The sequence below is a fragment of the Thunnus albacares genome, chromosome 18 (assembly GCF_914725855.1).
Source record: "Thunnus albacares chromosome 18, fThuAlb1.1, whole genome shotgun sequence".
NCBI classification, from domain to species: Eukaryota; Metazoa; Chordata; class Actinopteri; order Scombriformes; family Scombridae; genus Thunnus; species Thunnus albacares.
Window position 1 is genome coordinate 9,391,402 of NC_058123.1, and position 15,845 is coordinate 9,407,246.

The 15,845-nt window shown below is 39.8% G+C and overlaps 1 protein-coding gene across 1 annotated transcript in view; it reads right to left on the minus strand.

Annotated features, from left to right (window-relative positions):
- fibcd1b (fibrinogen C domain containing 1b) overlaps positions 1-15,845 on the minus strand; it is a 117,833-nt gene that overhangs the window by 83,047 nt on the left and 18,941 nt on the right. The window contains exon 2 of the mRNA XM_044334517.1: positions 4,243-4,326. Within this exon, the coding sequence (XP_044190452.1) occupies positions 4,243-4,326 (84 nt within the window). The remainder of the gene's footprint in view (positions 1-4,242; positions 4,327-15,845) is intronic.

The following is a 15,845-nucleotide window of genomic DNA, read 5'->3' on the forward strand; positions in this document are numbered from 1 at the left end:
AATAATGATGATCCAGCAACTCCACCATGTTACAGTGAAAACTGTGAGAAACACATTAAATCTCTTGAGTTGGAATGCCAAGCTCTGGGGACTGAAAATATGTTGTTAAGAGAAGAAAATGGATGGATTGAATGAGATGACTTTACAAAACAATGACAAATTGGTTAATATTCTCACTGGTTTACCAACATATTCACTACTCATGGCTGTTTTTCATTTTGTAGCTCCCAATCTCAAACCTTTCCTAACATTATTTCAGCAGAATATGCCAGCTTTAAATACACTTGGGATGAATTTGTCTTTTGACTTTTTGGCTTATTAATTTGGCATTGATTCAAACACTGTTGCAAAGCTTTTCAAACACTGTACTAGTGTAATGTATTGTGGACTAGTGCCATGTCTAGTTATATGGCCTGATAGGGAATCATTAAGAAAATCTCTTCCATATGCATTTAGGAACAGTAGCTTTGAGAAGACAGTTTGCATTATTGAGTGTTTTGAAATATTTATTGAGAAACCAAGTAACTTATTTGCCAATGCTCCAGGTCATTCAACATACAAGTCGCACCAAACAATGAAATATTTAATTGCCATGTGCCCACAAGGTTCCATTTGTTTCATTTCCAATGGAAAAGTGATAAGTTCATCACAGAGCAAAGTAATTTTTTTTTTTATCTCATTTGCTCCCAGGGGACGTAGTTTTGGCAGGCAGAGGTTTCAATGTCAAAGAGTCTATACATTCTTACCAAACTGAATTAAACAAGAGACAGTTAGATCCTGCTGACTTGAAGAACACCTGATGCTTAGCATCTCTTAGTATACTCATTACATTGGAGTTCTCCGTCAAAAACACACTGTTTTGCAAAGCACCTTCCCCATAGGTTTCACTGTCATAGACAGAGAAAATGATATGACATTCCTCGACAAAATTGTAAAAGTATATTATGCTCTTACAAATGAATCTGTTGTACCCTTTCAGTAATCCGGTAACAGAAGTAGGGTCATGTAACTGACATCAGATGTAGGGTAATGTAACTCAATACAGATGTGGTCCTGTAACTCATTACAAATGCGGTGTCATGTGACTCACAACAGATGTGGCCGACATACAATACTTACAGACATTAACTTGTTGATAGAATAATAATAGAGATGCAGTTATTGGACATCTTTGTATTTTGCCTTTATCCCAAATTCAGTTAGTTAACTGCAAATCAACCTGTTTTTCTCACAGTTCTTGTTTCTTGTGACAAATTCCTTTTGAAGAGAAACTGATGTTTTATTGGCCCTAAAAATATCAATTTGACACCACTGATTAGTTTTGAGGTGTTTTCTGTGAATTTATTACTTTTCTGCAGCTGGGACATATCCACTGTTTTCTGAATTCTTTCCATGTGAAGGTAAGTTTGGTGAAACTTTTTAACTGAACAAAAACTGGCAGTAACACCACTCTTGACCATGATTAGCAAACACTGCTGTTGGTTTTGGAGCAGAAAAAATCTTGGCAAGCAGCTCTGGAATGATACATTTCTTTAAAAAGTCTCTAACACGTTCCAATTCTTTGTCAAAAAATGTCAAAAGGTGAAGTACATTTCCTTTCAGTCCAAAGGATAAAATCACAATATGGTTTGTCAGTTCCAAATAGCTGCATTTGTTCTTGGTAATAGTATGCATGGCCCTGCTTCGATCTGACAGTTCCTTGCTCGTCTTTTTCAAGGCAACAGTCTACAACAGAATTTGCTGCTTCATTTACAGAGAGGTCCTTTGCACAAAATGGGCACTTTATTTCTATGACACCTGAACCACAGCAGTTACAGGGAACATATCCATCAGACGAGGCCCTTATAAATGGGCGTAAGGGGAAAACCTGAATCCAGCAGTTTCTACCAGGACATACGAGCATGAGAGGCAGTGCTGCATTTCGTAGTATTTTCTTGCCAACTTCTCATGCTTACATCCCCATCTGGAAAACACAAAAATGAGTTTAGATATCTTTTAGACAGTAGTAATGCCTTAAAGCAATGTATTAACATAAACATTCATCTCACAGACCACAGGCTTTTATGTGATAAACACTGTTATAAAACAGAGTGGAGGTTGAGTGGAATTCGTTGTTTGAATTTGAAAGTAGCACACGAGCCCAAATGCTAAAACTTCTATGCTCATAAACACCTGGTAGCCTCAGTGGTGAAGCTATGAGACTTTGGGTAGTATATTTTTGTTATCAGGGACACTGGGGGCTTTTTGATGTCTGTCTTTGTGGCTGCTCTGAGGATAGATGCTGTTATCCTACCACTTCTTTGATCAAACCAGATTTTGGACTTAGACTGTGCTCGAGTCACGTCTTCTACAATATCACTCAATAAATGATTCAACTGTGATTCAAACTATTATATAATTACTTTTTTAAGTGAGCAAATGCACCTCTGATTTTTACACTGACAGCGTACACATGCAGTACATGTTTCATTTTAGATTTGACTATTATCAGCTCTTGGCTTTATTTTAAACAACATTAATCCTTAATAATGATTTACCTGTTCTTTGGTCACAGTTATGTGTTCCAACAGTGCTTTTGCTCGGTCTTGTAACTCTGCTAGGTTGACATCACTTGCTTGCTTGTCATAAAGATTTGTGAGGGGTTCTAGTAAATCTAGCAAGACAACTTTTGGTACATAGGATGCTGCATACTCTCTGACAACAGATATGATATCTGATATTCCACTCTTGTCAAAGATTCCTCACTTGGTGTGGTCCACTTGCACGTTTTTGATATTACAGCTGTCTCTTCCTCTCTTCCATGGTTATGATGCCATACCCTGAACAACACAGCTGACACATGGCAGCAGCTCTCACCAAGTCCAGCTGTGCAAATGCAGAACCCCATCATTCCTGACCACCACCCATGGCTTCAACTGAGGGTCATTCAGTCTTTGGGAATGATTCACCTGTAATAAAAAGTTCATGGCTCTTGCATGATAATTGCTGTTTATCATAAAGGTATAATATCATGTATGAGGTGGTGCCTTTCGAAATTCATTCACACAGTGATAATGTAATTAACTGTTGGTAAATCTAAGATACAGACTAGCTAACACTACATACAAATTAGCACAATGATTACACTCCCCGTTGCTTATGTTAACGTTAACTAAGGTGAAGTGACACTTACCCGTCCAGTGGCGATAAAGCAATTTTTAGCCCGTAGACTCCAAAGCTGAATATTCATCACAAATCCAGATGTTGTCCATTTGTACCCCTCCAGGCATTTGTAGGCTTTCAAAGACTCTCCAGAGAAGGATGAGGGAAAGTTGATCAGGTAACTGTAGATGTCTGGACACTGCTGGTCTGGAACATTGTCCGTCCCGACTGTTTTCAATACTTGTGAAAGGCACCCCGAGGGGCATTATAATGGTCAGTAATGTTTAATTTATCAGGTTTTGCAATATAGCACTCAATGTCCTTGGAAATAAAGTGCGCAGTGAACTCTGACAGCTTAAAATCGAAGCTGGCGCCATTCATTTCCGCTCACGCTTCTCCTGCCAACATGGCAGTGTACACAAAACAAGTCACGTGACATCCGGAGTTCTATTCACTACACAGTTTCTCCTCCTCTTCCTGATGCAGTGGCGATCACGCGGCTCAATTCAGAGAATCTGCAAGGCCTAATCCCATCTAATTCCTGTATGTTTGGGTACTTGAGCTGAGGTTGTGCCATCGCTGCTGCTCGGTGGTGAAATGTAATGCAATAATCCTTCACACTGCCATCACCAAAGCAGTGAGAAAGCGGATTGTGATGAAAATCGTCGTCAATGATACCTAATCCCCTCTGCAGGTGTGCAAGTCACTATTCAGAATGTGCCCCCATTTTTTACTGAAAAGAATGTGGTGGAATATATAGAAAATGACATATAGTATGTAGACGAAGCAATAAAGGGGTTTTGTATATTGTATAATACTATTTTTAATCAGTTTGATTCATTTCCATCCATCCAACCATCCATTTCTATTCTGTTCATATTCACTGAAGAAATGGTGTTTTACAAATGTGATTAAGTTGATGAAGAGCATTGTCAGTAAGAAAAAAAATTAAAAAATAATGACAGAATATTTTTTTTCCAAATACCAGTTCAAGTTATTTTCTGTTTTAAGATAACCCATGAAACCAATGTGTTGTGTGATGCATGCACATGCGTATTTGCCTTGTCTGTACGTGTATACATTGTGGTGACAGGGCCTTACCTTGGCCGGGGTCTCCCTGGCAGTTTCTGAGTCTGACCAGCGGTGTTTGAGCTGGGAGGAGCTGGGCACACACTCACAGAACGTCTGCATGGGACAAACAGACAGGGCCACCAGTGTTGGCGTTTGTTCAAGTCACATGTGCAATTAAGCATGCAAGCACATGCGTACAAACACATACACGCATGCATGCACAAACACATATCCACGCACGCACACACACACACACACACACACACACACACACACACAGATTTGGGGTGTGAATTTAAATAACTGAAAAGTGTCAGTACTGGGCACAGTGCATTTTCTAAGCCAAAGCCTAACATGAAATAATTGTTAACAGATACAGTAAATGGTACCGGTGCTGATAAACTTCAACCACCTACACACATAACTGCACACTGACATAGACAGATCTGAACAGACATCTACACATCTCAAAGGTATCACTGAATTCAATAGTTTATGACAGGCTCAGTGCATCTTCCAAGAGATCCTCAGTGCACAGAGTTTGCTCCTACTCCAAATAAAAAGAAAAAAAAAAGAATGAATGAAGCATTTCTTTGAATGTGAGTTGTCACTGCTTGTGTGCAGAAGCAAGCATTCACACATGCAGGTGAATGTGGGTGTCTGTATACAATATCTGAACATTATGTGCCTCGGTATATATACGCCTCTTTGTGCTCGTTTGTGCATTTGTCTGGGACTACTTCTAGCTCCAGCACAGATAAAAGCAGAATAATTATAAAAGTGGGGGCTTTCTAACTGCTCCAGGAGAGCACATCATTCCGTGACCTTCAACACTGCTGCTCCCGCTGTGGAATTGCTCAATTAGCCAGAGACAATAACACCAACACAAAAACACACACGTGTAGGCACATTAATGCAGCAAACATTAGCAATTAATGTATCAGAATGTGTTCTCTATCTGAGCATGGTGTAATAAATGCTAAGTGTGTGCATGTGAATGTACATTACTGAAACTAAATATGCTCTTTACACTTATTACATTACACTACATGCGTCAATGGCATCAGCAACATATAAAAAAATTACTTTAAAGCTGTATTGATCAATTTTTGGCCACTAGGAGGCTTAAAAAAAAAAGACAGAGGGTAACATTGGTTAGGCTAGCGTGTTACAACATTAGTAGTCACTTGGAAATGTGTTTCTGTCCACTTGACAAAATGTGCATTCAATATTCACTCCCATTTTACCTTTATTTTTGTCCCCCATAACTCCTGAGAAAAAATACCTGGCTCTTTAGCTGCTAACAACTCTGCTTTCTTCACGCTGCTAGGCACTTTTATCTGACTGCTGTTTGGTGCTGGCAGGTAGCATACAATGAGCTTATCAGAGCTTTTTTTAAAATATGGAAACAGCTGCCTACAGGGGGCTAATGAGAGTAGCTCAGATGCAGCCACACAGTGACTGTGTGGGCGTTAACAAAAAAATAAGAGTTTAAAGAGGCTAAAAAGTTCCTTGGCACTGTGCAGCTGGGTGATAATTCTTTCTAGTATGAGTATCTAGTACGAGTGATCCCTTTCATATGTGAGTCATAGTTAATATCAAAAATATTGCAGGTTTAACTGTGTGTGTTCATGCATGCAGTTGTATAGCAGTGGTTGCATCTGTGTATGTTTTGTCAGTTATAGGTGAGTGTGAATTTCTGTGTATGCAGCTCACAAAGTCATTGTTATGATGGCTGACCAATAGTTCACCCCTTTGCTCTAAGCATTCTCTTCCGATGTGTAAGAAAACAAGAGAGGGATAAAAAGAAGGCAGCAAGATAGAAAAAAACTGAAGGGGGGGAGTGAGAAAGAGATGGGGGGGAGGGATTTAGGAGAGGTGTGTTGAATTCTAATGAGCAGCCTTAGGGTCAGCGATTGAAATCTATGTCTGTTCTGCCTAAAACATTGCAGCTGTCTGTGCTTGCAGTACACAGAGGAGCTACAGAGCCACCATTGCTAAATAAACACAGACTCCACAGTGATGTGGTTGAACAACCTAACAAGTCAGCTACACAGTAAAGAAACGGGACTTAATTTATAAAAACTGGTGCATCTATTTTATGTTGTTGCACAGTTCACAGGTGCACAAGTACATACAAAGGTGTACTCCCATTTACTTGCAAGCAGGCAAAAAGACAGAAAAACACATTCACACATGAATACATGCACAGTGGCACACTGACCAAAGGTTGTGTGTTGCAGCTGCAGCCCACTCAGATCCCTGACACTCTGTCTTCCTATTATATCGAGCAGCACGTATCAGAGCTTTAGTTTGTTCATCCCCCTGCCTGCTAATGCTCACATTGGGGTTCTTTGCTGCCTGTGCACACAAACATGCACACACGCATTCAAAGTGACACACCAATATCTGTGGGGCTTCTTGTTGGCAGTGGTCCCGATGTGGGCATGACTGCTTGGCAGTGTTTGTCTAGTCCTAATCTGACTCCACAAGCTCCACCAGCGGAGAGGATTTACACTTAATAGAATATTTGGACTTTTTATTGGTTGGACCTTACACGCAGAATCCTATCTGATGAGCCACGTCTTAGAAGACAGGAAAGGCTCAGACTTATCCTGGGCGTGACTGAATGTGTACGTGCCCACTTTTTGAATGAGTGTAGCCGACCTATGTGTTTGCATGAGTGCATGTGTGGACATAGATTGTCAATTCAAGAATGCAAGTACTATCTAAGAACTTTTAGATTGCTTGAATGTGTTGTTCTTGGAATATATTTGCTCACTTTGCTGAATACCTTTACGTGTGTGTGTGTGTGTGTGTGTGTGTGTGTGTGTGTGAGACGGGGACTAGCAAGGTGTGTTTAAGCCTGCTGCTCACTAAGCTGATGGAGTGGAAGAGGCTTTGCATACATTCACTTGTGGGCTTACTAATCATTTAACAGAACTTGCAGACTGCTAAATGAGGGGACTGAGACTGACAGAATGATGGGAAAAAAAAGGAGTGAGAAAGGGGGAGCAGGACGTTGAATACAAAGCATGGTGACACTGTGTTTTGCGTGAACACAGTTCATGGGTGTTAAATATAGGATTTTATGTTGTTCAGTGTTTATCGTTTAAACGGCACTGGGATATAGAAGGGTTAACTGTGAGTGAGTGAATGAATGAATGCACGATTAGAGCTGTGACAAGAATTTCCTACCTGCTGTGAGAAATGAAGAAGCAGTTTAGATAAATGATAAAAACATCTTTAAATTCACAGCAAGTCAGCGGATGTTTTATCTTACACTGGTGTTACATGGGGTGAATACAATTGCTCAACACATACATGTTGATAAGTTATTTTCTGACCTCACGAGGTGCATTGTGTTGAAAAAAGGATAATGTAGTTTGTCCTCCTGAAAATCCAATTTGATTCATATTCATTCATATACAGCACAATGTTTCAAGAGATGGAAACGGTGGAAATGTAATGCTTCACAATAAGGCACACAAAATTCCTGAAGTTCCTGTATCAAGTCAATGACTGCATATTAAATAAAGATAGGAACTATTTGGGTGTGGGTATTAAAGTAAATGTGCTTTGACTTTGACTCTTTTTTGAGGAGTCTGTCTCTGGTTCATCAGTCATGTACCCAAGAACTAATGAACTCCTAAATAATGAGCTCATAAATCATGAACTAATGATGGACTTACAATAAGAAGTAATACGTACTTCTAAGTTGGGTGCTACTTTACTAAAGGGGACACATAAAATAGTAACACATAGGAACTGTGATAAAGAAGCTGGCAACCTTTATGTAATTTTCTCACAATCTTTCCCTAACTGTTGCCAGAAAAAAAACAAAAAACAAATAAAACTTATAGGAATTCAATTTGGAGTAAATATGGTGGAAAAAAATACCACATTAAAGTAATGGAATGGGTATAAAGCTTAAACAAAATAATATAACTTTTATTGCCTCCTTCATAAAACAAACAGACGGTTGTTGCATGGCATGCTGAATATGATGAGAGAGGTGTTTATTTAGCCAGCATCCATATTCTGTTCTGCAGACCACAGAGATTTGGGTTTGGATATTTTAGAGGACACTGTCATTGTGACTGTGATGGGCAGCATAGCAGCTTTTACTGACTTCAAAGGGGCTATTCCCCGTACAGCTGAGGACTGATGACAGTGCTAGACACCTTTTTTTTGGATTCCTTGGCCACTGGCACACAAATAATGGTTATACAGTGTACCAGAAGGGACACTGCTGCGATTTGGTAACAAAAATAAGTACATGAGATGAAATGAGGCGGCTCCATCACTAGCCCGTGCTTTCTATCAACATTACAATATATTTATTCTTACTTTTTACTTGATTTTTGGTAGAACAATTGAATGGGGATTTTTTTGTTTTTATGCGGCTTGTCAAAGTGTTTTCTTCTCCTTTTAGTGATTGGTTGCATCTGCTTAGTGTTAAGCTATTTCAGAGGTGTAAACAAAGTATTCTTTCAGCGTACCTTATCAAGACTACCCTCTGGCCAATAGAAAACAAACACATCTCAACATGCCACTGTTAGAACAGACAGTTAAGAGACCTACATTTCAGTGAAATAAACTAAGTAAGCTGATGCTTGCTGCTGTTTCCGTTGTTAACTTAAGGATAGCATTGTCTTATATACAGCATTCTGTGTTTATGTTTAATAATAAAGATACAGAGAAAAGAGGATATGTACAGGAAGTGGCACTGTATTTGCATCACGTACTCAGCCCTGCTGGCTGAAATAGGCTGTCTCAGAGTAAACTCAAGGATTTTGTTTTGTCACTTTTTTAGCATATCTATATACGAATACTCTGTGTGTAGACGTGTCCTCGAGTATACACACACAAGACATAAACTGAGTAAATTCAACAAACACAATCAACTGCATCAGCTAAAATGGATGCATGCAAACACTGAGAGAAATGCTCTTCACCTTCAAAATAAGACAGCATACAGAGAAAGAAGAGGGAGGAGAGGCCTGCGGGAGATCAGGGAGATGAGTTCAATCCTAAGAGACAAATCACCCGCTCTACCCTCCACTGCTTGTCCTTGGAGCTCACACCGCAATCGGCCACACACAGGGAATGAGTCTGTCACCCACTGTCCCTGAGACGCACGCACACACTGGAATGCAAAAACATATCACCGCAGCTGCTATTATAAAGCACACAATCACTGTGAGGTCAGAATGGCTGCTTTGTGAGCATGAAGTGAAACGGCAAGATTGAAAGAGGGCTTTCAATTTCGCATGGGTGTTATGGCTTATATTGTTACTTCTCATCTCTCAGGACGCCGATAATCTCCAACTGCTCTTGCTTATGCTCCCTTATCTGCCAATGTACATTTATTACAGCCTAAGTATGAAAACTCCCAAACATGTACACATTTAAAAAGCTCAATCACCCCACAATCTATGTATTTCTAGTAATTGTTACAACTTTCTTTTCATTTTCTGTAATTGCCTTTCCATCTTTGAATTTCTTGGCATTAACTTTTTTTTTCCCTTGTCTTCTTAGGCAGCTTAGGTTGGTCAGGAGCTGTTGCTGTTTTGGGTTTGTAAGACCCATTGAGATATTGAAAGTGATGTTGGGCTATACAAATACACTTGACTTGTCTTGACATGAAATTAAACTTTCATGTGCTAGATGCATGCCAAGTAAGGAGAATTTATAAATATTATTAGTACGACTGCATAAAAGAGCCCAAAACATAAGACACAGAAATACACATACACATCAGCAGGGATGTATTCTAATAGGGGGGATACAGATGCAAAAGTAGCACTGCAATAAAAACATTCTTATTGCACTGAAAAAGTCCTTAAGAACAGAAAGGCCACTTTGCTAATGCTACATCAATACACACAAAGATGGAAACAAATTTGTTAAAAGGACTCACTCATTATTACATGAAATAGCAAGGAAGGTAATTATGATGCTATTCCCTTTACCTTTGTCAGGAATAATCAAAATGATTCCCATCAAGGACACCTCACATATTAACTTCATAGGCTTACATCTCTTTCTACCTTCTTTCCCCACTTCAATTTCTATTTGAAATTGCAGACCACTTACACTCCTGATTGCAGTTGCAAGCACAGTTAAGTGCACCAGCACAATCACGCAAGTACAAGATTCACATGTACCTAGACACACAAACACACTTTTATGCACTCCACACATACACACACACACACAGACATGCCATTAAAAGACAAGATAGATCTCCACCCCACAGCCTTGCTATTTCGATATCAGCGTGATAAGAAGGTAAGAAGGCAGACACTTCTTCTAACAGGCAGAAATGAAGAGCCACCTCTCCTTAATGTGTACATTTGCATACATTGCTATGTGCAAACCATACAGGCACTCATAAATAATACATGCATGTTATGGATACTGGTGTCGACACTTCATGGTACAGCTACCTTGCTGAATGACTTATGGTTTTAGCTCAAGCAGTACATCAGGGTGGCCTTATGTGTGTGTGTGTGTGTGTGTGTGTGTGTGTCTATCTTTCTGTCCCTCTGTGTCCATCTATTTCTTCATGTATGTCTATGTCTGTGACTGTGTTTGTACACAGGGGAAACCCTACATCTTGACGGTCTGACCTTGGCAAAGAGATCAGATTTTTATGCTGATGGTGCGAGACAAATGTGGTGCGTGCTCCTTTACTTGCACTGTTTGTCTCTGAGTGTGTGTGTGTGTGTGTGCAGCACTTCATTTAGGCGAAAAACTGCATTTATTTGTATTAGTGTGTGTGTGTGTGTGTGTGTGTGTGTGTGTGTGTGTGTGTGTGTGTGTGTGTGTGTGTGCAAAAATGTGTGGCACTGCGTGACCACAGGATGTGTTGGTTGAGTGGTATCGGGTGGTAAGTGCTGCGTGTTCATTCTCTCCCCGAGGAGAGGTCGTGCTGCATTGGATATTGGTCTTCTAAGGTCATGAGTTTCTATATGAACTCAACTTTCCTGTAATAGACCCAAGTTGTGGTATCACAAACAAAGAAAATGACTACAAAGAGGGCAAGGTTTACAGTTGGACCAGACCAGCTTACTTGGACAAACAGTGGCAGAGATCTGTGTCTTTCAACTTCACCAGCAGTGATGAAAAATCCACCTCTAATCTCACTGCATCCTCCCCAGCTGCCTCATCTACATTACATTTTTTGGACAAGCGGCTCAAACCCACAAGATCTATCATAAAAAGAGCAAAACAGGGATACAGACTCCAAATGGGGCAACAGCAGCGACGGAGCCTCAGGAATCAGAACATGGAAATATCGTAATTAATATATCAAAGATACCCCTTACCCCAGATTGTGTCCATGTGTTGTCAAAAGGACTTTTTCCCCCACCCACCCCACAAATAAGTTTAATACCAAAGTGGATCTACTTAGATTCTAACGCAGCCTCCATCTGTAAGTGTAGTTACCACCAAAACACTCTGAGAAATGTCATTTTTATGCCTCCAGTGTCAAATGCCACTCTGACTGCTTTCACAAAAAAGGTGGACTTTGACATTGAGAATTTATTCTTTACACCTGATAAGACTGTTAGGGAGAATTTGACCAAATCCCCAAAACATACCTTGGATTGTTTAGCCAAGGATGAATCAGTTATCATAAAACCATCTGACATAGGAGACATGGGAGACATTGAGAGAAATGTTGTCCACAGGTAATGAGGCAGGGTGGATTACTAAACAAGAGCATGACTTCTTATGGTGTGCACATCCTAGTTTACCCACTTTTTAAATGCTCCCCAAGGTCCCTAATCTTGAATTTGCTCCAGGGAGGCCTATTATATCAACGGATCCCTTACAGAGCCTGCCTCTCTGTTTGTGGACTTTCATATTAAGCCTTTGGCTCAACATATACTCAATGTATACTCAGGATTAGGATACTGCTATGGGGGCTTGTTTTGCTCCTAATTATGATAACCTTTTTTAGGTTTATGGGAAAAGGATTTCATTTATTATAACAATTATAGTGACAAGATAAAATGTTGGAGGCAGTACATTGACAACATACTATTGTTTTGAACTGGTTCTGAGAAGGAACTTCTACTGTTTCATGATTTTCTGAACACTAACTACAGAAACATAACCTTTTGTATTGAGTATTCTAAAAGCAATATTAATTTCCTAGATCTCTAATGGTGAGGATGGCCAGCTTCACATTACAGTATGGAGGAAGGCAACAGACAAAAACACTGTGCTGAAAGCGGATAGTTTCCATCCAAATTGGCTTAAGGACAACATACCTTTGGGCCAATTCCTACATCTTTGACGTATTTGTGACACAGATCAAGAGTTAGAAAAGCAAGCCATAATCTTGGCAGACCGTTTTGCACAGAGAGGCTATAAAACAAAAACTGGCCCGGGATGCTTACAAAAAAGCCCAGTCTACTGCAAGATCTGAACTTTTTAAGAAAAAAGGAAAGAAAATCCTCAGGACAAGAGCAGGTTTACTTCGTCACAGGATACAGTTCTCTAGCAAATCCCATAAAAAGGATAATACACTCAAACTGGAATCTCATTAAAAGTGACCCTATTCTTGGGGAAGTTTTTCCTGCCTCTCCTAAGATCAGTTTCAAGAAGGCCCCTATATTATGAGACAGGTTAGTGCCAAGCCATCTCCCTGTCAATAATTAAAAAAAAACAAAAAACGGCTTCATTACACCATTGAAGGGTACTTACAAATGTGGCTTTTGCAACCATTGTGCTACTATAAAGGAATGTAAGCAATTCAGTCACTTCAAGACTTAAAAGGTGTATGACATCAAAACATTTATCAACTGTAACATTGTATTTGTTGTGTACCGTATCTTGTACTTGTGGTTGCTTTTAAATAGGCCAGACAAAGAGACGACTAAAAGACAGTCTCTAAGCATAAGAATACTATCAGAAAAGCTCATTTGGATTACCCTATGGCTAAGCACTTTTATAATGTACGTAACAGTAATCCAGACAGCCTTATGGTTGAAGGCCTAAAAACCATCAAAAAGAACATTTGGGGTGGTGATTTAATGAAATTATTATTGCAAAGAGAAACTTTTTATATGTACCAAATGTAGGCCATTTCAGTCCTTTTTTGTAGTTGTTTTGCTGTAGATAGGTATATATTGTTATTGTTTTTGTCTTGTTGTCTGTACATCCATTTTTTCTTATTATTCCTTTCTTCCTTCTGTCATTTGTAGAACCATCTAGTGGTCATACTTTGCATTTGTCACATGTGAGTTCATTGGCTTTCTGTTCAGGTGTTTGTAATTATCTTCTCTCTACAAAGGGGAATACTGTCTGACTTAACAACCATTCACATTTGGCCTCATGTGACACCTCCAGTGACTGTTGTTTACACTTGGCCTCATATCATTAGAGGTGAATGTAGCTGACATGAGTCTAGGTGTCTGTGAAGATTCTCAGTCATGCAGGTCATGGTTATCCAAGGAGGGTTGAATTGAGGGCAACTGGACTTGGCTGTAGATACTTGAATACTTTTCACCTCTAATCCAAGGGGCTTCTTCAATTATAACTGACTGGTGGGGAGTCCAAGGTATTTAACCTCCATGGGGTCGTTATCAAGGTCATTGATACCACTTGGTTCGTTAGTGCTCCTCCTTCGTTAGGCTTGTTGGAGTCACTTGAGGCCAAGTGTAAACAACCGTCGTTGGAGTTGTCACAAGGCAAAATGTGAATGTGAAAGTCTCTGGGGAACGTATGAGTAGACAGCATTGTAGGTGGGGGATAAGTGGCGTCATAGACCTCCTCCTCTGTTGAGAGATGGTTTCTCTACCTTGACGTAGATAGCCTCCTTCACTCCTATTTCAAACTATCTGTCCTCCCTATCCAAAATATGTTCACTGTTGTCCCCAAAAGAGTGTCCCTTGTTTTTCAGGTAGGGGTGCAACGGATCACAAAACTCACAGCTCAGATCATATATGGTTTTGAGTCACGCATCGGATCATTTTTCGGATCAGCAAAAAAAAACAGGGAGACAAAACATAACTTTGCTTTCCATATATTCTCAAAAACACTTAAAGCAAGGAACTTTTTCCCTTAAATGAAAACAACATTCAAGATGTCCAATGTTTAAATAAAATCTTAAAATATATAAAATATTCAATACTTAATTGTTAAATTAAAGTGCAATATGAGGCACGATACATTCTTCCTTTAAACATGGTAGTGAATGAAACAATAGGCTGTGTCCACATCATCAAAACTTGATGATAACTTACAAACATGAACACACGTCTTGTCCTGCAGTTTAGCTTGTTGTACGAAACACCAAACAAACATTCACCGGGGAAAAGTGCACTGCTAACATCAGTTAGTAGACAAATAGATAGATAATTAGCTGCTCAGCGGCAGCACATTAAACAGCATGTAAGCATACCTGCAGATGTCACTTTGGACTCGTTAGATGCTGGTTTGGTCGTTGCTCTTCAAATCCCTGTTAGCGACACACTGTCTGTCCATGACTTGTAACTACAGCAGTCAATTTGCCGTTAATTTCCAGTTAATCTGCGGTTCACATGTGTGCTGAACTGTAGTTGATCCGTCATCCATATGGATGGACGGATCAACTACGTTCCATTACACCACTACTTTCAATAGGACACCTACACCAGTCAGTTAGAACTGAAGAAGCTCCTTGGATGAGAGGCAAGATGTCTCCAAGTATCTACAACCAAGTCTAGTTGCTCGAGATTCAAACCTAATTGGATGACGTGAGTCTAGTTAGCAGTTACAAATGTACCCAGCATGCCAACAGCATGGTGCTACTACTGGTAGTGGCACTCCTTGTTAATGCAAAAGCAATTTTCTCAGAGGGGCCTTTACTATAATGGATGGATTCTAAATTATTGTGCAAAATAACCATTCAGAAGCAATGGTCAATGAGTGCAGTACATACTGTGGCATATGCACACATCATGAAGGGGCCTCTTCATGCAGAGTGTGGAGGTTTGATCACTGCCTTTTCGAGAGGTGGAATAAGCAATTGGGAAATGTTTATGAAATTACATAATTTGTTTAAAATGCTACAAGTCCTCCAAACGAACACATAGGTCATTTGTACCTGCGGTCCAGAACGACTCATTGAAGTGTAATATGCCGGTTTCCAAAATAGGACCGTAATATGCTGGTTTCCAAAACTGTTACAAATCACTGTTAAAAAATGATTAGGTTTTATGGTGTGACAATGCTGTGGTTAAGGTCTGGTTAGGTTTAGGCACAAAAACCATAGCCTCCTGCAGCTAAGTCCACTTTTTGCCATCTAACTATCTAGCCACCCACCCCAACCCGCCTCCTCCTAATAAGGAAGTCATGGTATATAGACGTCATCTGAACTGCGTCACTTCTCTAGATCATAATTACTACGGCTGATAGATGGCATCTGTCCCTCAAACATAACTATAGGTCGTTTTTGGTGACTGAGTTTAGGACCTATAGGGTTGATTTTCTTGGGAGGGCAGGCCCTTAAAATGGTGAGTAAATGTTAAGTTTGGAAATCATGAAAATAAAAGACAGAAAAGAACAGACTAACTGCCGTGTAATAACATGACATATATAGTCATGCCCTGGCAAAAGGCCAAAACTAATGAAAA